General features: G+C 44.7%; 1 protein-coding gene across 1 annotated transcript in view; it reads right to left on the reverse strand.

Moving 5' to 3' along the window:
• Positions 1–27884, reverse strand: part of DMRT1 (doublesex and mab-3 related transcription factor 1) — a 62065-nt gene that overhangs the window by 18889 nt on the left and 15292 nt on the right. Inside the window, exons 3-4 of the mRNA XM_065047254.1 lie at positions 19050–19333; positions 9055–9217 (exon numbers count right to left, since the gene is read on the reverse strand). Coding sequence (XP_064903326.1) covers positions 9055–9217; positions 19050–19333 — 447 coding nt within the window. The remainder of the gene's footprint in view (positions 1–9054; positions 9218–19049; positions 19334–27884) is intronic.

The following is a 27884-nucleotide window of genomic DNA, read 5'->3' on the forward strand; positions in this document are numbered from 1 at the left end:
CTTCACCGCCCAGCCACGGCACCCAGATGATGAATGGTGAAAGATGCATGACAAGCTTCATCATTGTTTGTAAATCTTAACTGTTCCTGCTCACTAACTCTGCAGGCAATTTTCAAAGACAGCGGCTGACAGAAGGACAGCACAGCTTTCCTGAAGGTTATTCAACTTGTACTTGGCCTAAGCTATGCCTGTGAGGAGCACTGGAAATAAACCCATTGGTTACACTGAAGCATAGAATTAAAAACATTTGACGGGGAGGCACGCTAATGGCTGCTAAATTAAGAAAGCCCATTAAGTAGCCTTGGTATCTGTCCCCCACCCTGCCCCGCAGGGTTACATACATCATGTGCAGGCAACATACCCTGGTTATATTTACACATGCAATATTAATATGCATATTTATAAAACAGCAGAATGAACGATGGGCTGTCTACTCACACATCACGATCCCCCTGTATCTTGTGCAGCTACACACAGCGCCCGGCCATCCCCCAGCTCCTTTGCCCACTGCCTGTAGGAAAGCGACTCCTGTTCTCTTCTGTCAGAAGTTTACCCTTGCGACACAGTATAATGCACAGAGAGACTAACCGCGGCATGCAAGCATGGCAATGGGGAGAGATGCTACCCTTCTTTGTTTTCCCTGAGGTCATTCTGGTGCGCGGGCAGCACCATGGTTTGCAACTTCTTGCAAAGAGTCCCAACTCAGCTCATCACCTCCCTGCTAGAGGCAAAGCCAGTACACGCTGCTCCACACTGCAGAGCCTTAGTAATTCGGACTTTTTATCTTCCCTTTTCTTTTCTTTAGGGATCAGCAGGAAATGCTTCTTTTGCTAGAGCTTCTCACGGTCTGCAGGGAGTTGCTTCATAAGCAGAAGAGGCTGCAGAAGAATCAGCTCAGAGACTCCCCGAGCTGCAAAGCTGGTGTGAACTGTGAGATGCTCAGTGCAGGCCCTCATGCACAGACAAGATTATAGCTGAATATGGAGTGAGTCCTCTCTTAACCAAACTACAAGGATGCCTCCGCCCATTAAAGCAAAGCGGCGAGCAGCACCTCTGTTTGTTACAAGTACAAACCATACCTGGGTAAGCACACCGTTATCACCACTGTCATGACAAGATGTCTCCATTTGTTTTATCACTTTATGGTAAAGTTTGTTTTGCTATTAATGATTTCTATCAATTTCTGCTTGCAGTAGGAAAAGTGCTGTATCCAGAGGTAATAAAATCAGAATGTACCTAGAATGTACCTCTGTATCCAGAGGTAATGAAATCAGAATGTCAACACCACACCAGTTGCTTAACCTATGCTGTGTTTTTTTTCACTGAAGTATCCAACACCCTTCAAAGTGTTACGAAAAACCCACGCAGCTTCTGCAGCTGCAGTTACATCCTCTGTCCCATGCAAAGAGCAGATCAAATATGCAGAAAGTCCAGGGGTGCTGCAGTATAAACCACTTGTCTCTAAGATGCCCCTAACTCCAAAAGTGAATGAGAAGAAATTTCCCTCCTTTAGAGTACGTAAAGGAAAAGACAGAAAGCGTACAGGGAAAAGGAACAGAGCCACTACTTATCCCAGGGCAGCACTCTGGCACGGGCTCACAGAGAGATGCTGACGCTGGGCACGGATCCAGCGCTGCCCGGTGTCTCTGCAGCGTGCCGTCCCCGTGGCATCGCTCGCCCCCGTGCCCCACTAGTGGCTGCACCCTCAGCCAGGGCCAGCAGGACTGAAGGGCAGGCATCAAAACCAGCTGGGATTGATGGGACACCAGGAACATCTTTTCATGGAATAAAACTCTGAAAAGCAGAGATTTTGGCAGTAGGTTTAAACTGGTTGCTGTGGATCTGAACCTGCCATATCCCACTGCATCACCGGTTTGATTTTCCTCAGAATGGAAGGACTTTCCGTAAACCTCTGTTTTGCCAACCCAATGCCTGCAACACTTAACCAAAACACAGGCTTGAATGTTAAAACCCTTGCATCCTTTGAGCCATACAAACTGTAACAACATAGATAAATACAACCCTTTCTTCAACTGCTTAGCAGCTGCCTGGCCTGACTCCCTTATGGGTGGACTTGGTTCTTCTGGTGTGGGTGGATGGGTCCCACTGTCACCTCCTGAGGGTTCAAGCGACCCCACTCCCTCGCTAGCTCGCTGACAAATGAAAGCATTCACACATAGTTCTCATGAGAGCTTAGCATTCCTCCTAGAGGATGCTCAGTCCTCAGTCCAGTAATATCTGCACTTCTACAAAAACAGATCTGGGGGGGAAATCACCAAAAATATCGTTTGTTATCTGCTCCTGCGGCAGGACCAGCAGCTTCCCCTGGAGCAAACCAGCAAGGGCTCAGCAACCACCCCAGCATCAATCAGCAAAACGCACGAATCAAACCCGTAATTCTGCAATTGCCCAATGACAAGTTGCTTTGGTGCACGTTATGTGACTGTAACATAAAGGCTGCATTTAGAGAAGAAACTACTTAAATGAGCCTTTTAATCAGGAATAAACTGAAGCAGAATGGGATGTAAGCAAATGCTTACATTAGTTTCTCTTCAGGAATTCCCTTCAGACCTGATAAAGTTATTTTAATATTGGTCAAATCTTCATCAAACCAATCTCATTTATTACACCACAGGCCAATCATTTAGAAAAAGGCTTCAAAACACGGAAAAATAAATTACCAGAGCTTATATGAATACGTCTCACATTCTCAAATGCATTTTGATAATTGCTAACGAAATGATGAAATATGAATTTCACAGAGTTAGTGACTTGCTTTGTTTAAAACATTAAAAAACTTCAAGCCCAAGAACCATCTAGTCAGCTAAGCCCAAAATTCAACTTTTTATTGAAAATGAAAACGACATGTTAGAAGGGCATCTGCCTAAAGAGGTCTGTGAAGTGCTGCAATGCACATGCATGACCAGCTATGTAAACCAAGGCTTGCAAAAGCACTTTATAAAATCTGCTTGCCATCCTTTTGATGAGCACCTAAGGAAAGGCGCACATGGTGTAGCCACCAGGGACTCTGAGTGGCAGCAATGAGAATGCAGAAAGAAAGATAAACAGTTGCACAAAGATCGAGTGACCCACTTGAACATACTGTTCAAGAATCTGCAGATTTAAAAGATTACCCCTTCATTTCTTCTTTTGCCTTATTTCAAAATTCCCTTCTAAAGGTCTGATGTAAGATGGATAGTTAGTAGAAAATATAATGCTGAGTTTTCAGAAAATACTGCTTGCTCCTTCATCACTAAGGATAGCATACTCTTGAATAGAGGTTACTTTTAGAGCAAGAGATACACAGATACGCACACACAGAGAACACACAAGCTAAATATGGCTGAACTGTATCGGTTCTAGAAGCAAAATGTTTTCCTGCCCACATAACTGCTGCTGAAGCCCCTCCAAATTCAAGACGTATTTCTGCTGATGCTCTGCTAAAGGGGTGTGTAGAACAGAAGTGGTACCTCTGACACCTGATAACACCTGGACCCCCTGGGACTGAAGAAGCTACTCTTTAGCTTACGTGGACTGTTTCTATCCCACTGGTGAAGAACACCTTGGGCTATTTTATACTATTGTGCCCCACTTCCTAAGAGCTTTGTTGGCACAGCTCTGCCAGTGCAACTTCTCAACTGGTTGCAAATAAAGAGTAGATAGATGTAAGGGTTTTTTTCCCTTTGGATTGATTTCTTCAGCCATACCAAACCAGCCTGCCTTGTTGCAGTGCCATCTGTGTAACCTGAATGCTTGCAGAAAGCAGTTCAAGTTCAAGGATATGGTCTCAAAGACCTTTTGCATACCAGGACTTCCTCATCTTTCTGATCCTACAACCAGGTGCCACCTGTGGCTCTGGAGTGTTACTCTTGCATGGCATTTCAAGGACACAGGTTCACACAAAGCACAGGAAACCTCAAAAAAGGAGCATAACTGGTGTGTGGTAATCCAGTCTGAAAGAAAGAAACCTCCAACCTCTTGTGGTGTTTCTCCCGGACGGCATTCCTTGCATTCCACCAATGTTTTTGCTGAAATGTAACTTTTTGTCTTAAGCAGGGAAACTGTTCCTAACATGCCCTTGATTGCAAAACCACTGGAGGAGACTCTTTACAGAGCTGCTCCATAGTCTGGGCAGGTTTCTTCAATGGCTCAGCACTGTTTTCCATACAGCATCCAAGCAGAGGTACGGCAGTACGAGTCTCTGAATGCAGCCCCTGGAAATATTTGTGCTGCACTGATTTCCGCAGCTGTAAAACTGGAGATACAAGTTATTCAGCTTCTAGACAGGCCTGACTCTTTGGAAAGTGTTTTGAAAGTGCTGGAAGCTGTTTTGCTGACAAAACCCCCTGTTACTGGAAATGGTCTCCTTGGGAAAATGCTGTTTGCTCATTTAAACAGAACTGTTGACATTCTCCATATCACAATGAACACTTTATACAAGTTCTCATTTGTGTCTGGGAAGAGTTTCAGCCTCCTGCTTTATGTTCAGGCTGCAAATACAGCACTTCTCCAGTGCTTCATCACCTGTGTTACTAACTACCCTGACACTCAGACAGGAAAATGAAAATTCAAATCCACTCATCAGCTAGTGCAATGTTTTAAACACAAGCCATCTCCTTCACCAGAGGCACAATGTTTCACATACTAATGCTGAAGAGAAGTTTTTATTTCATGCTAACTTTAAGGACAATGTAACTAGTTTAAAATCATAGCTGTCTGCAAACAGAGGGATATTCTCCTTTACATCCTATTCAAATGGTATTTCTTTCTGCCAGTGTCCCAAACCTGGAAACTGCCCCCATACAGATAAGCAAATGCTCAACTCACTCAGTGGAAACAGAACCCAGAGCAAGGCACCCAGTTCTGATCCAAGCATGAAATCAATGGGAATAAGGCACTTAAAAGGCAGTTGGCTCTTGGAGATGAAACACCCTGTTGTGATGCATTCTCATTCCTCCACCTCTTGCAGAAGGATCTCTCGGTTTGGCTTCTTCCAAAAGAAAGACATGTTTTAAAGTATGCTTTGCAAGAACAGGGATTGATAACAACCTCTCATATGTATTTTCCTGTAATTGCTTGTTTTAAAAACCTAGCAACAAAGTAGAAAAAAGGAAAGGAAAAATCTTTTGAAATACAGAGTACAAAATCCCTCTCCTATCTAGAAATTATTCTATAAAACTGGTGATCTAAGCAAGCCCTCTGAAAACATCCTTTTGCCATTTGTCACAAGTTTATCTTCTTTTTCTCCCCATTTTGTCCAGTTTCAGCTGGAAGAGCAGCAGCTGTGCTTAGTTGGAAGCAAAACCATTTTACTTAGAATCACTTCAAACTGCAAGGAGGTTGACTGATGGTGTTTTGCCATTCAGAAAATGTCAGCCCATTACTATATGCAACACACTGTAACAGGGTATTGACCTCATGTACAAATGTCAGAAGCTTCCTGAGAATTTCGCATCATTCATAAAAACAAAGAAAGTGTAAATCAGTGGTCTGCTAGCTCATCTCTCCTCCCTTTCGACATAACTGGTCTAAGCAGGCAGTTAACTTAGCAGAACAAAATTAATGAAATGGTCTGACTGAAATACTAACTGAGATAATACATGAAGTGGTATAACCTCTATAAAGCTGAAGCTACAACTGAAATGTGGGTAATAGAATGCAGGTGTTCTAAGACCACCTCTGACTCGTGGCTGGGAATTTAATAATCATTTTTGTTAGAGATACAGGTTTCCAGTGTTTTGAAAATTCAGCTGTAAAATCTTTCTTTTGACCTGTTGGTCTTCCATACGCACTGTCACCTTCCTGTAAAATTTCTGGATTAACAATACAGAAGTCTTCACATAGATCTTAAAAAATAATTATGGGCTTGCTGCAGGAGTTATTAGGTGAAGTTTTACAGTCTGCATTATACAGCAAGGAAGATTAGATGATCCTCATGTTCCCTTCTGACCTAAAATCTATAATCATGTGTTCTTAGAAAGAAAACAAGGCTCCGAGCATGGTTATCATTTCAACAGCAACAAATGAAGAATGAATAAAATATTACTTGCTCACTTAAAACACGGACTAGAGTTGTCTTTAACAAGTAGCAATCACTAACCGTGCAGAAACATGCCAACAGTACAGAAAGTTTAGCCCAGCAATCAGTGCAGAAAGGCGCAAGAATGCGTGTTTTTGTACAAGACAACACTTGGCAGCACCAGCAGTCAGTCCTTTGGGCAAGTGGGCCACCGTCTTCAATACTGCACACAGCCTGCTGGCTGACTCAGCACTCACATGGATGACAAAAAAGAGGCAAAACCCCTCAAACCCTGTGAGGACTGTGAAAAGCACTAGAAGAAAAACATCATGGGGCTCTAAATCATTGACTAACAGCCAGTGAATACTATTTTGTTTGTAGACGGAAAAAGTAAAAGCAGCCATCTCCTCCAAAACCAGGAATAACAAGAAAGGAGATGCTTCTAAGAAGCCCATGAAATGGGTACAGTCCTGCTCACATGTCCAAGTTCCTCATAAAAATATTGGTGCCTCTTTCACCCACTAGCTCCCTGCTATGGAAAAACACTTCTTCAGAGTCTGGAAAACGCTGTTTGATTTCAGTAAATTACATCTCACTGCTTGTCGGTTTCTGATTGATGGTGTAACTTAGGGAACAATATCTGTGTGTGGAATACTGTCTGGAGAAGCAGTCAGGGATTATTGAAAATACAGTATTTATGCAGTTTAAAAATCAGTGGCACATTACACACAACTTTGTTCTACAGTGATGAAAAATTACCGAAGTGCATTTGGGAACAAAGGGTATAAGGTCTTTTGTCTATTTGTAAGAACACTCGACTGGTAAGACTTCTTGGTGAGTTAGTAGTGATGGATGCAAGAAAAAGTGTCAACTGCAGTTGAGCATAAAGCCAACTGCTTCTCCAACCAATGGGCAGAACGGAAGACGTCACTGTTCAATGGTGGTCAGAAAAGAGGGAAGAAAATAAAACTGAAGAAAAGAGAAGGAAAATGAACCAAGGATCACTGATTTCTCTAAGCCATTTAAAACTACTGGAGAGGGAGGAAAAGTCTGAAGTTTCATCACACCATGTGTTGTTTCGTCATCTATCTGACATGTTGTTAGTTGGAAGACGTTCAGAAAACAGCCACTACAAAAGAGCAGCCACCTCCTCAGCATAAATCATTCTGGAGTTACTGAATTCAAGGTCTAAATGCTGATTTACACCAGCCACAAGTATGACTTTATAAGCACCTCACCTTCCAAAACTTCATTTGTGTCTTAAAGTCCTGTCATGACACAAAGACCATATTTTTCATCACAATAAAAAAATACAACAGACACCAGGACTTCAGTCACAGAAAGGCCATGACTGAAAACAACTACAGAACCTATGTATCCTTCCATCTGATAGAAAGAGGAGAAGATAAATTTCAATGTATAAGCGCATCAGAGAAGCAAATGAGGATGGATGCTGATACCAGCAGTGTCACTCTGTGAAAAACAAACAAACAAAACAACAAAACCACAACAAACAAACTGCACAAAAATTTGGCAGGTGTAAACTAAACGAAAGGAAACACTTCACACAGGCTACACAAAACTGAAGAGCCAAATCCATTGCTACAGAAAGATGGAAAGCCTGAGAAGTTCACCAAATGGTTAGCCCAATTCATGAAGCACAGGTCTGCTCCTGGTAACCAAAAACAATGTTTCAGAGGCAACCCACAACTCAGGATGGCTTTGAATGCTGTAGGAGTGTGAGGATTTTGGATATATGAAGTAGGGCCACCCTACTCTTTGTTTCTCTTCTCGTTTCTCTAGCACCTGTTGCTGTCCCATGCCAGGGACAGGGAAGCGGCTAGGCAGAGTTTGCTCCAGCATGGCCATGTTAACACCTGTGTGTGCACTCCACCTGCTGCCACAGCAAGGAACAAGAGAGAGAAACACTGTGAAAACCACAGTGTAAATTCACCATTGCCTTCCGGGAAATTACTGCAGATTATAGTAATCGTTAGGACAACCCAGAAACACTGGGTGTGAAAAGACAAATTTATATGCAAATGTTTTAAATTAAGTAATATGGCGTGATGTGTGAAAGCAAATGAGGAAGCAACTCTGCCAAGGGCTTCTCAACATGGCTGCGACACAGGAATAGTTCCCACACACGGTTCAGAAAGGAGAGCAAAGGGTCAGTGGGAGGCCTGTGGACAAAATTATGGACAGCACTTCTGAGAAGAAAAGAGAAGAAAGAAAGATAATTCTTTGGTTGGGGCAAAGATATTTCTTTGTTCTTCTGAAAGAGCTGGTTGGGTGGTGGGCACCAAAGATGGTACCTCAAGTGACTCTTCATACAACTTAGAGACATACATAGGAGCAGAAACGTACAGACTCATTGCACTCCTGAACCATCAGGCTTCTGTTGGTTTAACTGCAGTCACCTGGTGAAGGGTTTGGAGGGGAAGCTGTATAAGGAACAGCTAAACTCACTTGGTTTGTTCAGTCTGGAGGAGACCGGGGGGAGACCTCATGGTGGCTACAGCTTCCTCACAAAGGGAGGAGGAGGAGCAGGGCTGAGCGCTTCTCTCTGGTCACCAACAACAGAACCCAAGGGAATGGCAGGAAGATGTGCCAGGGAGGTTCAGGTTGGACATTAGGAAAAGGTTCTTCACCTAGGGGGTGGTGTACACTGGAACAGGCTCCCCAGGGAGGTGTCACGGCCCCAAGCCTGACAGTGTTTAAGAAACATTTGCACAACGTCCTCAGATACATAGTGTAGATTTTGGGGTTGTCATATGCAGGGACAAGAGTCGGACTTCATGATCCTTGTGGGTCCCTTCCAGCTCAGGACATTCTACAATTCTGAAATACACGTTCGTACTACTGTACAGTAACAGCCCTACACTGCCACCACACTACAAGCCCTCCAGAAATCAGCCACTGTCTTTGTAAACACCTACTTTCTGACATCTAGCTTCCTTCCATCAGCAAGCCACATCTTCTGGGTGCTTGCCCCAAGCCAAAGTGGTCCCAGGTGTCCTGGTGGGTCCACTTACCTCTTGCTTTCGACTCCGAGTAGGAAGGGACATCCTCAGAGGTCAAGATTTGGGGGAGGCACGTGGGAGCTCCAACCCCCTGTCCCAGGTAGGAAGCGGGTGGGTAGTAGGAGCACATGCGGTACTGGGAGCTGACGGCGTGGCGGCTCTCCATGCCCTTCACCTGTGGAGACAGAAGCACAACAGCACCCTGTGAAAGCTGAGCTCCAGCACCACGTGGGCACCTGCTGCCCCACATGCACGTGGCTTTGAAGGAGGTCACGGCAGGTGGATGGAAAGTCAAGTCCTGACATGCTGACCTTCGTTTTTTGCTTTGGTTGGCTCATGGTATGCCCACACTGCTCAGCTACAGGTGAGCTGGCATGGTATGTGATGTTACCCAGCAGCACCAGCACCAGCACACTTGTGGCTGGTTTATCTTACAGCAGGTGAAGCTGGCACACAAGCATGTGTCCTCCACTGCAAGGAGCCTTCCGGCAAGTCCCCTCCTTACGGCACAGACTCCATCACGGAAAGCTTTCCAGACCTCTTCAGCTGCATGTACCCGGCCAGCAGCAGAGGTGAAGTGTCGTCCATCCCCTACAGCTCCTCAGAGACTAACCCATCTCAGACTGGTGGCAACTGCCCTGCCAGGTGAGTGGCTAAGGATGACAGTCCTACTGACTGACTCACTCAGGACACACTCCACGACATCTGAGCACTGACACATGCACACGAATACACCACTTTTCTTACAACCCAGTGAGATGGAAAAATATTTTCCTGATTTGCCTAAAGAAAACTAGCTATGGACAGACTACATCGCAAGGCTGTAGCAGAGCCACAGTTGGACACTAGCCAGCAAGTCCACTGTGTCAGCATGGTGCCCACCAGACAACCCCTCCTGCAGCCTGCAGCAAAGTTGGCAGCACTCAGAAACCAGAATTTATCCCACTCCAGTGCCCAGAAATAATCCAAACTGATCTCCTCAGAGACGTGGTAATGTTTTTTTTAATGTTTGCTTTATGGAAGAACTACCATCTACTATTATGTGCTCCAAAGTCCTACCATGTAACGTGCTTACAGTGCTGCAAAAAACACAGCCAAACACTTTACAAGATCGAGATTTTCAACAGGAAAGGTAACACTACCTTGTTTCCTTAAGTCTACCAGGCAGTGAATGATCTTAAGATGGAAAGCTTCCGGGCAGAGAAAAAGACCACAGTTTTGCACCAGCTCTGAAGGTCGCTGTACCAGCAGCAACGCACACCCAGCCATGCCATTAGATGTGTCTTTCCAAGCTGAAGTGCTTGACAGCCTTTTCAGCCGTGTCCCACCTCGGTCAGTGCAGTTCTGCCCCCTCCACTGCGGTTCCCTCGGGTCCCAGCCAGCCACACACCCAGCTCTGCCCCTCAGCCCTTCCCAAGCTGCACAGCTCAGAGCTGGGGAGCAGCGGAGGTGGGGGGCGAACCTGCTGTCCCAGGCAGCCACATCACCCCAGCAGACCCCCCAGCATCTGGTCCAGGCAGAAGAAGCCACCCCCACCTCCCAGCGAAGTGGCTAGAATGCAGTCACCCCTTGTTTTCAAGGGATCCCTTTAATAATTGAATATTCATTTTAGTATGCTTAGATGGAAATTAGGTGTCCCAAGTCACATGAAATCAGGCTGGTGCTCTCTGAGGCAGAGATCATCCTGCTTTCCACGTGGAGCCAGGTTTGCAGAGAGACTGAGCAACAAGAGACCGGCGGCTCTTTACAGGAGGCAAACGCAACTCTGCCTGCCTTCTGACAGCAGCACAGCCACACGGTATTTGCACGTGCACCGAGGGATTGGCAGCACACACTTTTAGTCTCTGGAAGGGTTCTTCTGTTATAAATTAAAGCAATACTTAAATGGTGATTTTTCTACCATCTGCACACCACACATACAGAAAAGTTCAACATGCACCGAAGTTTCATCCATGATAAATAGTAAATTGCTGTTAAAAAAATTTAATGTGTAAAATTTAAGGAAGCCTGAACTCAAAAGAGTCACTGACATCCTCTCCTTTATACTGAAAAAGGGCAGTTTCCTCTTGGAAACAGGCATCTGTGCTTTGCACAGACTCCCTCAACAAACCCCAGGCTGCAATACAAACTGCCCAAAAGCTCAGCCCAAAGGCCATTTTGCATTTGCATATCTGCACATCTCAACAGCTCTAGAGGTACTGGGAAAAAAAAAGTTATCGAACTCCCCTCAGCCTGTCCTCCTGCACAGACCATCTTCCATCCCTTGCTGGGGCAGGGCTGTGGACAGCACCCACGGTCCTCACACCTCCACCTCTCCCTTGTGCAAGTGCACATGTCAGAAAAGGTCACCTGCAGGAAACAGCATTATTCCAGCTGTCACAAAATGGAGGGATCACTCCCTGGCACTGGAACGATCACGATCACCTGCATGTTTCCTTTCCCTGTAGAGTGGATGTAGTGGGTTTTCTCCATTTCTTAAAAAAAACCAGCTCACTTAAAATCTCTGGATGCAATGAATTATTACTACTAATATTATTAGTGTGTGGTAGCTGGCTAGCAAGAGACATGTTTTATAATCTTATTACCCACACCAAGTCTACGAACCACAGTTCAACCAACAGCCAGAAGCTCGGCTCTGCAAAGAATATGCTGTGTATTAACCGCTGGAGAAAATCTAAAAGCTTTTGGTTTTGTTTTATTAAACTGTTTAGAATACACACCGCAGTAAATCTGAACCATAAGGTTTCCTTTTTATAGTGCTTAGCAATCCTATTTTACAGTAACAGTAAAAAAAAAAAAAGCCAAAACCCACAGTCATAAAAATTCTTGACCTTAGCGCTGCATTAAAAAGGGGCTTAGGAGATCGCTACCCCACGAGGAAGGGCATTCACTCTGTATTAACTCCTGCAGCTCTACAAAGTCCTTGCACATTTTGGGTGCCAGAAAGGGAGATAACAACAGCCCTGGGGAGGCCTTGCAATATTCAGATTATTTCTAACCCAGGACAGCTCTGCCTTCCAAACACTGCAACCAGGTGCGAGGTTTGGGATCATCCCTGGGGTCCTGTCCTGGGGGAACTCTGGGGACACGGAGGGCTCACAGGAGGAGATGTCTGGCCCCTTCTAGCCCTACAGCAAGGCCAAGACAGTCAAGCGCTGGGATGGTCCCACAAGCCACTCTGGTTTGTACCACCACAGGCTACGTGCCATAAGAGCAAGGCACATTTAAGATGAGGAACTGCTCCCTGCAGAGAGCAAGGTGCACTCCCGAGCTGCTCATTTACAGTGCATCCCCTCCCAGCCACATGGTGCTGGTGTGCTGCTGCAGGACTGATCCACCAAGTACCTCACTGGCTGCAGTGGGAGACACAGATCATGGGGGAAGCACATTTGGCCTGTTGAGCATTTACAGGTTCCCCTAAATTGTACAAAACAGGGCACACTCAGTAGCTTTTTAAAGGACATACTGCAAGCAACAGTGGGATGCTTGTGATTCATGAACAAATAAATACGCCCTGAGAAAAACACCATGCACGCAGTCTTTCCCTGTTCCCCTGAAAAGCCAGAATGGGCAATCAAGAGGTGGATGCAGCTCATCCACAAACAGGCAAGCTGGAAGCACGATTTGTCTGTCACTGAGCACAAGAGTCAGTGCAGCCCTACAGCGACAGAATACTCAGCAAAAGCCAGGGGAGCATAAAGAAAATGCTCTTGCATCAGTTTAGACCACTCCTGCAAAAAAGCTTTCTTATCAGCTGGTGGAAGAGCAACGTAAAGCCCAGCTCCTCTTTCCAAGTTCCTGGCAGCATCTGCATGACCTCTACACATCTTCATGGAGGAAGACCTGAGCAGAGCAGGTAGCTAGACCAGAGAAAGCAAAGAAGCAATGCAGGCACCAGTGGTGACTCACTTTTTCTTCCAGCTTCAGAAACTAGAAAATTACCCTGCCCTTCCCCGATGATTTATTCAGACAGAACATCACCCAGGTAATCCTTTCATTTGCAGAAGCTGCCAACCGCAATCTCCTTGCAAGTGAATCAGTGCTACTTTTAGCGGCACCTTCACATTTTGCAGTTGATCCTGACTATGGGGCTTATTCCCAAGCAGGACAAGGAGGAGGTTGTGGATGCTAATCTTCGGTGACAAGGGCTACAAAAAATTCAGAGCAACAGAAGAGATCAAAGTAGTATCCTTTGGCTCTGCCACTAGTGTGCCACGGGATCTTGGCCAATCACTTTACCCAGGCTTTCCATCCCTCCATCTCACCCATGACTCATCACCAGCTACCTTAAAATAAAAACCGTAATTATGGAAACACCAGAGAAACTCTCATAAAAGTTTTAACATAGCCTCCTCCTTTGGCCTTGATCTCAAAAATAAAGCCAGCCTTAGGAGGCATAAAACTGCATGTTATATTTATGTGTCATTGCTTGTAAGCAACAGAATTCATGGGTTGTTTTTCGGCATGAGGTGAGAAGGCATCAGCTGGGAAGCTGGGTGGAAATCTAGACATCAGGGATCCCAGCTCTGTCACCTGCGGGTTGCGTGACCGTGGGCAAGTTATCTAACACTTCCTTGCCTCAGTTTCCCCAGCCGTAAACCAGGGCTGCCGCTCCCCTCCCACCTCGCCGTGCTACTGCCCATGAGCTGACCTCTGGCAACTACTGCTGCACTCACGTTGCCCAAGGTGGCTTTGTTTCATTCCTAAAACCAGCTAAGCATATTTTCCAGCACAAGGGAAAAACGAGCCTATGATACCCTGCCTTGACTTACTTTGATTCTAACACAGAAAATACAAGAGACATCTATATCTGTCCCTCCTTGATAGACAAACTTAATTAACCTTTGCTATTCTGTTCCAACCTATTCTTTTAGACAAAGGCAGTGACCCATAAACAATATGTTACCATCAGAATCTCAACTGCGGTGACACCTAGAGATATAGCCCTATCAGCAGTATCGGAAAATAAACCGCTTAGATTAGCTCCTCCAAGAAATATGGATTGCATTCATGTCACACATGAGCTGTCAGAAACATTAGGATACTTTTAGCATAAATCTGTAGTGTGAAGGGTATGTTATGAATACAGTATATAATACACTGCTTACACATAAAATTGGGATTGTGTCGGGTGACTTGCACCATGTGTATATATTTACACACACACACACATTTTATACATTTTGCACCTATTTCTGGAGAGTTAGACTGCGCATTTACATAAGAAGACCAGGCTCACTAGAGGAAAAACTGTGACGGAAACTAGAAACAGGTTGCAGAAGTTGAAAAGAGCGATCTTTTTTACTAGCAAGCAGCTATTCTTAAGAGATCAAACTGTTAGCTGCCCTGTCATGGCCACACTTTTCTGTATGGGGTAAAATACAGTTTAATAGGCTTGCTACCTTTTAATAAATCCTTTAAAAGTGCAAAATATTACACTTCCAAATGGTAAATGTAATTCCCATGTTAGAAAATTAGTTAAAATTTCTTAGTCTGACTCTCACCAATATTTAATTTCAGGTTTTTTACTTTAAACTGATTTAAGAAAAGAACAAAGAAGTTGAGGTTTTGGAAGCGAGAATACTGTTTTGCCAAGCTGCGTTAAAAACAAAACAGACAAAAACCTCACAAACACACACAAAACCAAAACAAACAAACCTCAGAGCATGAAATAGGAATTACATGAAATTCTAAAATTTGTCCAATACCTCCTGGTCAGCCTTAACCTTTCTCCAAAGCCAGAGCCCTGGAGTTACTCAAGTAACAAAGAAAATGCAGCCACTAGTTTCCACACACGGGGGCACATTCTACATCTTGCAGATTTCTTATAGTCTGTCTGTAGGAGCCAGAAGAGTTTTAACAGTTTTTGGGGAGGACGTCGACTCACAAGGAGTCCCACTCCCTATGCCGTGGGTCAAGCACCAGCAGTTTTACTGCCAGCTTGCAGAATTAAACCTGATTAGATTTGGATGTGTCCATCCAGGTTTTACTTCTGTTGTGGCAGAAAATACTGCAGTCCCCCCATCATTTTCCAGTTACTGTCCCTAAGTGGGTGGCAGCGAGACGGGTTTCAGAAGCACCGGCTTCCACTGTACACCAGTGTGCTCTGACCTGTAGTACTAATGCTGGTGAACTCATTTAACTGTTAATTGGATTGAATGCACATAAATTCCTGTTGTAATGAACAATTATGAAAGCTTCAAGGGAGGGTCCATATGCTCACACAGAACTGGAGTGAAAAGGAGATGCACAGTAACCATCACATCTGCTACATTTCCTCTCTGATCTAAGCTTGTCTTTCCTTCAGGTGCAACATCAGACATCTTATCATCTCATTATCTGCCTCAGAGCTGGCAAAAGCAGCAGAACATAAATGACTGAAGGCATCTTGACCAAAACTATCATCTTCATTAGCCTTCTGGGATAACTATATACAAATGAACAAAACCTACACAGAAATATCTAAAAAATTTGCAACTCTATGAATCCGCTCAAGTATGCGAGCCTCTGCAAAGAACAAAGACTAATGATAACTGACATTAATCTACATTAAAGATTCAGTGATTCAGCTTATTTGCCAAGGCTCAATGATGCATTAATCCTCATCCCATCCCACACACATGCACATGTTTCCTCCCTGGCTTTTCTCCCTTGCTCCCTAAATTCTGAAACAGCACACAGCTGGGCTGTTCAAGGCCTTGTCTGCATCAAGAAGTTATCTTAATTTAAGTATGTAATTCTCCTTGTGTGATTACAGTTATTCCAGGACAAGCGAGCCTCCACCCACGGAGCCTGGAAAAGGCTTGTCTACAGGACTTAAACTAGGATACCTTCCAGTGAGCACATGGGTGGCTTACACCAACAAAGAAACCCTCCTGTGGGCTCACAGCTCGGCAAGCTAACCTGGTTTGCTTACAGCAGGCATTGCACAGCTTTCATTTTGGTAAAGAAGAATCAAAAACCTTGCTCAAAAGAGTTATAGCACTGTCAGTCACATAAGCAGACTCATCCCTACCAGAAGACTGGTTAAGAAAGCCTGTGCATGTAAAAAACAAACCCAGTCAGTACAGGCAGTCCAGCAAAAATCCCTGTGTAGGTACAGCTCTGTGTTTCCTCTGCAGAAAAGCAGCCCCATACATCTGCCAGCAAGGTGTAAGCAAGGTCTGATTCCTCTCTGTGGATTATGCTTTGAAACTCATTCTGTACCTCCTTAACATGCTTGATAGAGAAACTCATTCATGCTTCTCCATTTAACACTGTATGTCTGTGATCTTCCCTTGCTGATAACCTCCATGTGCAGAATCAATGTTAAACCACATGCAGCAGCTGGGAGCTCTTACAACAAACCATCATCAGTGCCACACAGTGTTTTACAACCTCAGCATCACCGTACCCACTGCCATCAAACGTTATCTAGTCTAGCTCTCACTAAAACATTTTATGATTATTCGTGCAATGTTATGCTGTCATACCAGTATGCAAACCCCATGATTCGCAACTCTTCCAGAAATAACAGTCCTTGCAGACCAGCCTCTGAGAAAGTCTGTAAGTTACATGACACTGAGCGTGAACTGCACCTGGCCCTACTGAACAGGAGAGCAGATCCAGGTTTTAGGCCATGAGGAAGCTGGGGAGATGTCACTTCTGCAGGTAAGAAGCACTACTTCTAGTCTGTCTGCACAGACATCTTACCAGAACAGCACTGAGTGATCCCAAAAGTTTGGTCAGGAGAAATGAAAATCTTAGGTGAGGTAAATCACTAAATTCACATGGAGGTGAATGGAACCACACACCACATCCTGCAGGTGGGAATGAACACCCAGCACTTGAAGCCTGCTGCTGGAAGGAAAACGGTCCTTTTTGACAACAACCACCTCTTCTTGTCCTTAATTACCTCTTTGGTATTCCACTACTTTGAGTACCACCTAAGCAAAAGTTAGTTACAGATTCTGCCTAGCCCCAAGAGAAAACTGCATGGAAAACACGCTTTTGCTTTTATTTAAGGGGTGTCAAAGGTCCCACAAGAAACAGGCAACCACACAGTGAGACCACGGGCCGTCTAGACCAAGGCTTCTTACACATACAGTCTAGTTTCAAATGGCAGTACATGACAACAGAACCGAGAAGACACCATCTTCATACCAAGGTTTAACATACCCTCATGTATCTCTTCCTCAAACTCTATGTGCTAGGATAGTCAATACTTGTGACTTACTTTCCTGTTTCCCAAGCAAATAAAATCAAAGAAGTCCCTACTGGCTGGAGCAATGGTGAAGTGTGGGACTAGCAGCCTGCAAGAACGTTATTTTTACAAGACATACGTTGCTGTCCCTCGTTGAGTTGTGATGGTGTCTACATGCATCAGCTCTGCAGTAGGTTACTACAAATTAGGTATTGCAAAAGCTTCAGAAAAGTAACTTTCTATCTGAAAGACTCTGCTATGACATCCCAGGTTAACCAAATCAACCAAAATGAAAAAGCTAAAATGCCGCTGGCACCTCACCTCATTACCACACATAAAATCTATCCCCAGCCTGCCTCAACTCATTCTTCCACTGATCTGGTGATCAAATTCAGCAAATAGAGAGGATGCTATCAACTAACCTAACTGAAAAAGCGTACCTCCATGTATTTGAAGGTGACTGTGGTGAAGCCTATCAACACACTGAGAGAAGAAAGCCCTCATGATGTGGGCTCAGATAGCAAAAGGAAGGGAGACAGCTTTCTTCCCTCTACGCAGCTCTACTCATGGAGAAAAAGGTACATGGAATAGCACTAAATGCATACTGCTGTAAAGCCATGATCTTAAAACTCATGGACCTGCCAGCTGTTGCACCAGGAGGCCTCTGCATTTTCAGAAGGACCTTTCTGTGAAAAAAGTGTCTCATGATAGGAAAGCTCACTGAAGGTGATGTGAACTGCTACAGTAATTGTAATCACCCTGGTCTCAGCTTCATCTCCTTAGTATCAGAAGTTAAACTGCCTTTTCAGAGTCGGTCCCTGTGCTAGAATTGCGAGAGGAATTCCCTGTCAGCAAAGGGGACAACCCATCTGCTCCCTTCAGAAAGGAGGCTTTGGTGGACATTTAATCTTTCATTGTTGAGTGGTTTCACAACAGAGCCTTTGCAGAAGCAGCCTGCCTTCTCTTGATGCTCTACAGAGGAGGTCTGCCCTCTCCTGCCTTTGAACAAGGGACATGGGTGTATGCTGACTCAGAGGTTGTAGCCTCCCAAGTTCAATCTCAGACAGAAAGGCACCACTGCAGCCCAAGACCAAACAGTATCAGGATCACTGAAATGGCTCCACTTATTTTGCCAAGAATCCCACGCCTGGGTAGACTTCCCCTTTTTCCCGTCTCCGATGGGTACTGAGTTGGAGGCTACAGTTATCAAGTCCTGGAGTGAGAGGGCTCAGTTGACTTTGTGCCCTAACTAATGACGTACACAGAACTCTGGTGTGAATCTCTGCAGCACAGCCTGTAACTTCAGCTACTCACGTTGAAATTGCAAGCCTTGGAGCTGACACTGCCAAAACACACCATGAACAACACACCATGTCACATTCAACTGACTGCCACCAACCCACTGCACAACAGCATGGTCTCCTGGGTCACTGCAGTGCCTTGAATGTGCCAAATGGAAGAGAACAGGCACCTGAAGAGCAAAGTCTCTCAGAAATCACACCTGAAGCTCCCAGGATGCTATACTGGGTAATTCAGTTAGACTCCTCTGGAGAACAGCCCATAATCTACTAGGACGTAACTCAAAACATAAAATCAAGTGGGTGCTCTTTATCTGTGCTTGCAGCAACCTGCCTAACCTGTATCATCACTTTCATTGTGCCACCTCTTTTGGCTAATTTTCCTAACGTGGGTTCTAATCCAACACTGGAATCTGGTTCTGGTTTTGCACTGCCACGAAACCAGCAAACAGGAGGTCAGAATCAGGCCCAAGAAACAGCTCAGTGTCCACCTCACTTGTCTGTGTAACACCTCTGTAACATCATACCTGCCACTGTTTTCCCGACTGGGTTTGCATGTATGTTGCTGGGAGGCTTCGAAGGCTGTTTTTCATGGCCGACCCTACAATCGTACCCCCCGTCTCACTTGAAGAAGGCTCACTGGCCACTGCCATTTGATACTGGGAGTAGTTGTACAGGTTGTTATAGTAAGGATACAGGGATGGCTGGTAAAAACTGCTGTAGTAGGTGGAGTCCACAACCAAATCAGACGTGCTCTCCAAGTGCCCTCTGCTGGGGATGGAAGGGATGTCCTGAATGAGCATCCGTCCCTCTGGAAAAGAAAAAAACAAGCCATTATGAGACAGGATGCTCCATGAAGACCATTACCTTTCACCTTCTAATGAGCTACCATTTGTCCTGAAGGCTGGAAAGAAAGTAGTAAATAAGAAGAGGCAGGAGTTGAAAGGGAAACATGGCTGGATGTTCGGTGGAAACTCAAGTGGACTGATGTCTACTCAAAGGCCAAGACTACAACCTACACACACGGCAAAACAGGACGAAACCAACTGCAGGTTACGACAATGCTCCGAGTCCTCAAGCAGCATCAATTGATCTGATGACGATTTCACATCAGCCCTCTATTATTTTTAAATTTTAATGGTGTGCTAAGTCTCTTTTAACTCCCTGGAAGCAGAAAGGCTCTAGCTACAGGATGACCCCTCTCCAGCCAGTGTCCTGTAGGTGAGAGGACACTTTCTAAATATGCCTCTAAAAAGGACAAACAACCACAAGGCCAAGAGATGCTACAGAAGGGAAAGCACCACATCATCAGCCAAGGTGTCTCAGAAACCCACATGCTACCTCTGAGCAGTGAGGCCCTCAATCCTTGCCCAGCTTCTATAATCAAATTCAGCTTCTGTTTACCTACAAAACCACAGAGCAAACAAGCTTCCACACCACTGGCAAAAGAGGAGGCAGACTGCTAGTGACTTGCTGCCTGCTCTCTGCAGTGCCTCCAGACCCAAAGCTGGCTGCTCTCCCTGCAGGCTGTCCCCACACAGGTCTGTCCCCCCATCGCTCCCTACAATGGGAGTGTTTCTCAGGGGATGCTCTAAGGCCCATTTTCCACACTCCAGTGTCAACCAGTGCCTTGTGATATTTGCAAGGCTGAAAAAGAAAGATGCTTGTAAGTACTGTTTCACAGTCGAGCGCTACCTGACATGGTGCATCAGCTACCTGGCCAAGCCAGACACAACAAAAAACTGCCACAACCTTAGGAAGTCTAAGTATACAGTGAATATACATTTAGATCCTGAACACAGGAGCAACTGTAAATCCCACCATCTCTGCAGCTCTGGTTCTAGCTCACACCCTTGTAACCTGCCCCGTACCAACCCTTACAGTGTTCGCAGCATAACAACCCCTTCTGCAAGGAGCTCGTGCTCTTCCCATGATGTTGTCTAACTACACGGTGGAGGAGAACAGCATGTAGCTTAAAGAATACTGAAGAGCTCTCGAGGTCTACCGGTATGGAGATGAAGCAGCACGGACAATAGGCACATGGAAAATAACAGCCCTAAGAGACATCAGGCAGGCGTTGCCTAATTTGCTTTGTGTCTTTCTTTTGGTACATCTGTACCTTGGTTACCTTGCAAAATGAATATGGTGGCATTTAAGAGCCTCTCAGAGTCATGGTAACAACTTCCACTGTACTACGTATTAGCTGCACACCAGATGCAATGACCAATTTTACCAATTATTGTCATTTAAAATGCAATTCTGTTTCACTTCTTCAACTGTAATGAAAGTTCTCTGCAATCATGGATAGTCTCCTTCCAGGTCACTAAATTATATAGTGCCCTCATTCAGCTCTTGCTGGCATTTTGTTGACTGAAATGAACTATACTAATTTATCACCAAACAGAGTATTTTATGCCTCCTACATCTGATTTTTCTGTCCCTCATCCCTATGCAAATGAGGACCAAGCCAGCTGGCCTTTTTCATTTCATTATTGTGAGTAACTCTCAAATTTGCACACAGAACAGAGGAGTCCAAAATGCCACAAAAGATCCTACACAGTTTTGGCACTTTGATATATTAATGAAATTTTATTATTGCTATTATTCTGCACCTGGGCAGGCCTATCTTCAGGTCCTTTTGTCCATTTCTTTGATACAATCAGAACTTAGATAAATCACAGCATAAACCTGACTTCCCTCCCCAAACTTAGTTCCCGAATAAAGCTGTGGTCCAACTGTTCTGTTTTTCATGCTGTAAAATAGAAGCCAAAAGTAGAATTCTTGAACATGTTTCCTGCCAAGACACAGATTTCACATGAGACAGAGCTACGTGGGGCAGCCAGCCAGCCGCAGGACTTCTGGCAGGGCTATGCTCCTGAAATCTCTGCAGTGTCTTTCCACTTGCAGTGCATTGTAAGAAGGGATAATACTTTCCACTAAGAATACTAGCACCAGCAAGATGGAGCTTCTTTACACCAATAAATTAAAGGTGAGCTACACTGAGGTGTCCACAGCTAGAAGGAAGAGGAGGGAGAAAGCAGGATGTTTTCCTGCAAATTCTGGAAAGGTCTCACGCACTATACTTCCTAACATGGGATGAGATGGGCTAGACTAGAACAGAGACCTGCCCATAACTATCCACAAAAATCAAACAAGCACCCTTTATGACTCTCTGATGTTCCAGTGGCTGGTAGCACTACAGCTCCCTCGTAATGAAAGAGCAGTGGTTGCAGTCTTCTGCTATATTAAGTAGGAGAAAAAAATATGCCTTTCACTCCTTCTTTTCTGTCTCTACGTATCTGTGGTTGGGGCTACCAACATTTACCACCAAAGGTGCAAAATAGTTGACTTGCTGCCACCCATTGCTGTTCAGTGCTCACCAGAACAATGCTCTGCTTCACTTCAGCTGTCCCCTGGCTCTCCAGTAGCCTCTACAGGACTACCAGCTGCCCTCTCAAGACTCAATGCTGCATTTGTACAGCTGGTCACCTGCTCATTCAGCCACGCGTGCACCCATACACATAAATCTCCAGGTGTCAGCAACCTGGGGCATTTTTCTGTTATGAATGCAGAATTATGGAATCCATGGTCCTTGCGTCATCCCTGGCGCACAACCCTTGCGAGCTGCAGCCACACCACAAGGGTGTGCTCCGGCAGACCAGCAATAAAGACAGGAGCCAGGAGAGAGGGCAAAAGTGCAGGTGAAGGGAGAGACATACCCACCTCCATACAGAACCAGGACTCTGGCAACAGCATTGCAAAGAAGAGTTCATTTTCTCTAAATCCCAAGCCACATCATGCTTCTGAAGATGGAAGGACTGGCAACATCTGACAAAGAGCAGGAGAAAGCTGCCACATGCTTCTACTCACACTATTCTCCAAATTTAGGACATGAGATTTTCTTTGATGTCACACTTTAGGACCTGTCTCTGCCTTTTTTCTGAAGCGTCTGGAACAGATTGGGTGCTTCACCTGGGAGAAGGAAGACATCTCATACAAGACATAGCTTTGTGCCATCTGGACTTTGGGCAGATGTCAGGTCAGACCATGTCAAAGAACCCCATGGGTCATTCTAAGCTCCTCACAGTCCTGAAACTGCCAGCCTGAGGGAAAGAAGTTTCTGGAAAGCTGAGCTCTTGCAGGTCTTCAGCACCCAATGGGTCACGGGCAGGTCTGCAGTGCAGCTCTACTCTCTTACCCCATCCAGCGTGGCTGAATCACGTAATCTCCTCCTACTAATGCATACATCGTACACGTACAACACATGCAGAACATGCAAAACGGTAAATACATTGAGGGAAGGAGTTTTGCTATTAATGGAGGAAGCCGACAAAGTCTTGACTTTTCATCTGAGCAATGAAAGCTCAGGAAGAAAAGCAGTTCAGACCAGTCAGCACCTACATGGGGTACCTGCAGAGCAGTGCAAAGTGACAAGGGGAGCAGAATTAAAGGCCAAAGAACCCTGCTAAACTGTCCTAGGGATACAACAAGCCACTTGGAGTTCTGCACAGAGATTTCATGTTTATGGCATGGCCAGGGGAGCTTTTGCACTATCCATGCTGGTTCTCTCCAACTGAAGTCTAACAGCCAGCTGGCAGGCAACCACACTGCTTCTGGGCTGCAGCACCCTCAGGCATGGCCACCGTCTGCAGAATAGGGCAGATCTATTGGAAGCAATGGCTGCCATTAAACTTTAACTTAGTGGGGTTCCTCTGCTTGGTCTTTAGCCTGTATCCATAATTCTTCTACCTCTGTGTGAACCTTCCTGCAGACTCACCTCTGGATGCTCAATGAGCAAGGTGTTCTCCTCAAGGGAGGCTGTCAGCCCAAGGCTCTGTTTTCCACCAGCAAGGAGAGAATACCAAGGTTAAGAAAGTAGCTTTCAGTTGTTTGTTTGTGGTTTGGGTTTTTTTGTTTGTTTTGTTTTGTTCTTTGGGGAGGTGGTTGTTGTTGTTTGATTTTGGGATTTTTTTCCCCCTAAATGTAATTCAGCACAGCTGAATGGCTCTACTGGCAAGGAGGGCCTTCTCATTCCCCAGAGCTTGCCTCATTACAACACCTGCACATGAGGGGCAGCCCTGGGGTTCACTGCTCTAAGGGGAGCAATTTTAGACAGAAATTAAGCTCTCAATGAGGCAACTGCTGCTGTGCTGTCAGACTCCCACTCTGCCCCTCCACCCGTGCTTTAAAACAAGAGGGCTGCTGCATCAACTGGGCTCAGCCCTCGGCTGTCTTCACCCTGCACATGGAAACCAGGCTCCTCAGTCTTTCTCCTGCCACTAGCCACAAACTTCAACATTTTGCAAGTTGCAAACAGGACATGATTAAAAATATGTGAGTGAACCTGTGCATGAAGGAACAGAAACTAGAAAAGCAAACCAAAAAAAAAAGAGCAGTTAAAATTCTTGCTTAGTTTCAGGAACACCCAATCTATAATGTAGGGCCATCAGAGGCTCTCCACATGTGAGCAACACTCTTGCAGTGAGACAAGCAGTGTCCCTTCATGCAGCTGTGCCCTTGGATCCCTAAGCCCTTTTCTCTGTCTTTACTAATTCTTGTACAGAACCGATGCTACTTTTTTTGCACTATGTACACAGTGTGAAATATGGCCCACTCTTTCATAGAAGATCAATATGATGCACAATAAATACTGTTATTGATCTTGCAGTGTTGTAGACGACTCTCTAGCTCTATGGCATATTAATAGTAGTTAACCAGTAATTCATTTCAGGACAGCTGGGATTTTCTTTTAAGGAAGGTGAGTTCTTGGGGTCAGTTACACATATGGGCCTTATACATTCAGTAACCTATGAGGGGCTCCTGTCTTCACTTAGCAGAGCATGGTGAAAAACAGTGGTCCAGTCCTCGGTTAATGTAAACCAGTCTCAGACCATTTACTTCAATAAAGCTATGGCGATTTAAACGAATTGCGGATATGCATGGAAAAATCAACAAGAAGCCAGTATATAGATCATTCTTTCCCTTCTTACTTTTTGGGAGAAGAAAGGAGAAATGTCACGGAACTTACAAGAATTTCTATCGGCATCTCTATTCCACAGATCCAAACATGTTTTTAAGCATACACACCGAGAAATGCAAACACTCAAGTTCTGCCTGTAACATCCACTCATTCTCTATATAAACATGGAGTATTTTCTATTCCTACCAGTACTATTAAGGGCCAGTTATACATCTCATTATACACTGATAACAGTCATTTAAACATGCCTGGGCAATTCGCTGATGCTCAGGTAAAATGACACTGAGTCCATACTACTAGATTTCCTCAGCATCTACAACAGGGCAGAAGCACCAAATTGCCTACTGGACCACATGTGGTAATCTGGGCAGAGTATTAGGCAGCTTGGGACGGACACACAGCAGGAACTGTTTTAAAAATCAGGATAGCACATACAGTCATGTTTCAAAGTCGCAGAGCATGCAGTGACATGGTTCAATTTACTCACATGGCCATAACACCTCATAAGTCTCCATATGATTGTATATTTCAGAATAGGGATTCTGTGTATGCAGTGTGGCAATTAAGATAATTTCATTGTCTGCATTTATTGACGTGAGTTCTTATGGTTAGCAGTTTTTATTTCTTCTGTGCCTAGAGACTACACATACACAGATAAGAAAATGAAGAATTCTGTCTACTCAAGTAACACATTTAGTAAAGGAGCAGGAAGGCATAGCCATTGCCCAGTGAGCAGAGTTCAGCTTCTCGCAGTTTATATTGCCTTTAGTTTTCAACTCAGAGTGACTGTTTTCATCACTGAAGTGTTAACAACTTCCTACAAGCCAGATTCTGTGGCAGGAGACAGCTATGCCTTTAAGATGCCAGAAAATAATTATTCAGTCAGGAAACACTTGCCTTCAAGACCTCAAAAGAGTCTTGGATCCACACCTGACAACTTCCCCTTTCTCAGAATATAAAGCATGAGTACAGTCCTATTAATTGGTTTGGCAATATTAAGTCTCATAATGCGTTACTTCAATTCACAGCTAGCTTTGAGGTCAAACAGTAGCCTTGAATGAAGCCAGTGTGAAATCACTCCCTACCATCATAATCAGAAATGCTGGAACAATATGTTTCTCCCACCAGACAATCATGACAGAGGTATTTCAGATGTCAAAGAAAGCTGGCACCATTACTTACTTTCTGCTGAGACACGCCATCTCCCAAGGAACAAAACCTGCATGCTCACTCTGCCTTTGGGAGGAGTATTTCAGTTCTCTTCCCATTAGAAGTTGCGGATTATCTTCAGTTCCAGCGCTGAACTTTTAGCTTGCTATAAAGTTAATGTGCTAGACAATGTTCATTCCAGGCAAGGCTGTGGGGCTGTGTATTTTCTGCCACCCCTAAAAAAGGCCATTATCTGTAATTACCCATTACCATGCATAATTATTTCTTCTACTCTGGTCTATGGCCCCCAGGACTTTATGCTGTTACAGCTCACTGCATTATCTTATCAAATTTGTTAAGGAAGCTTTTTTGACCTTTTGAGCACTTGTGACAACACATACAAAAGCTGGCAGTAAATTGTCTAAGCATGCAGTGGGTCATTTATTATTTGTACCCTGCATGGCGATACCATACAAAATCCTACACACGAACACCTTCCCTATTCCCGCTTCCTGCTATAGCTAACATGAGGAGAGGAAACCGCTTCAGTAAAAGAAGGAAGGAATGAGAAGGGGCTGGAGTCTCTCAGTGTGAACGTGAAGAACATGACAGCAACACAAGGCTAAGGCTGAACGTCAGTCTCTGCCAAAGGTCCTAGCTGTTCTCCTCTCCAATGCTACCTTTTCTCTTTCTCTCCTCCCTCCCCAGAGTCTGATTTCACCATTTCAGGTTCTTTTCACACCTGTGTAACTCTGCTGAGCCCTGCTCTTCCACACAGAAGCCCATTTATTGCTCTTTCACTAGCAGAAAGGGGACTTTAAACAACATCAGCACAAACCACTCCCATCCCAAATTTACAGCTTCTGTAAATGCAATACAGGTTCCTAAGAGAAAAAGCTGGGCCAATACAAGATTCACAGTGACGGTCCTTTATGTATAGTGATGCGAGTCTGCGAAGGAACAGGTTTTTGTCTCCATTGCTGTCAAAGCTCCCAGTGAAGGACCAGACACGGACCTGTATCCTGGTACCATTCGCTCTGGCTAACAGCTAATTGCATTATGAGCCCACACAACGTCCCTCTTCTTCATAAGGACACTGGAACTGGACCCTACAGACAAGTAGGGCTCTCAAGCAAATAAGACAGCTTTCTGCATCCTGATTTTGGTTTTGTCCTTAGTCCTCTTTTTACCAATATACTCCAAAAGGTGCTTTATTTTAAAACCTCTCTTTTGGATGCTTATATGTACAAACTCATTCCCATCTGAAAAGAGATATTTAAGAAATCATTGCTTAGCAAATTCTAGTAAAAAATGATTTTGATGCTTCTGAGCTGTGTGATTAAATAAACTTCCCAAACACAAGAAAATCTGAGATACTTTTCTGCCATCATGACAAATAAACACCAAGGATCTGGCCTAAAAGTTCATACTATGATTGACTGTAGCCTTTCAGATCTCCCAGTGAAAGCCTTCTCCCTAAAAGTAGAGTCACTCCTGAAAGCACCCCTGATTTCAGACCTTAGGAGATCACTACCTGAGCCACTGCTGGCAAGACAAACCCCTTCTCTGTGCTCCTCATCAGTTTGCAGACCTCAGTCCCACCACTCTGTGCTGGCTCTCAGTCAGCGGGGAGGTGGGGACCTCAGCAGCCATACAGGGAAGGGAGAGTCACCCTGCGTTCCAGATGAGCCAGCAAACACAGGCAAAGAGCAGAGAGGAGCTTGTGCTTGTACCCTGTCCCAGAGCCCAGTTTCTGAGATGTATGGGGCTGTAATACTCTCATTCTCCTATGCAAAACCAGCTTTGCAATCCTCCCAATTGTTTTGACCAGAGAGGTTTTTGAGAAAATAATGTTTTTTCTTCCCTCTCCCAATTGCCAACGCTACGACCCCATTTCAAGCTCAAGTGTGAAATCCAATGGCTCTTTTTCCTCCTTGTTTGGGATCACCTGCCTAAACAGCCTTGGATGCCCAACTGTGGGAGAAGTGCAAAAATCTCTTATCAGCGATATCAGATGCGTGGGCTAAAAGCAGCTGTGTCTCCAGACTGGAGAAAATAAATCATACCAAAACAGCTTATTGCTACTGCACTCTATAGCTACCTCTCCGACTGTACCCAGGAAACACAGCTGCTCATTGGATACGTGACTTTCTTCTCAGAGCAGAAATAAACATTTTTTAAAAATGAAGGAAAAAAAATAAAAAATGTGTGGTCCAACAACTCTGAGCCTCTT

The sequence above is a fragment of the Columba livia genome, chromosome Z, assembly GCF_036013475.1.
Source record: "Columba livia isolate bColLiv1 breed racing homer chromosome Z, bColLiv1.pat.W.v2, whole genome shotgun sequence".
Lineage (NCBI taxonomy): Eukaryota > Metazoa > Chordata > Aves > Columbiformes > Columbidae > Columba > Columba livia.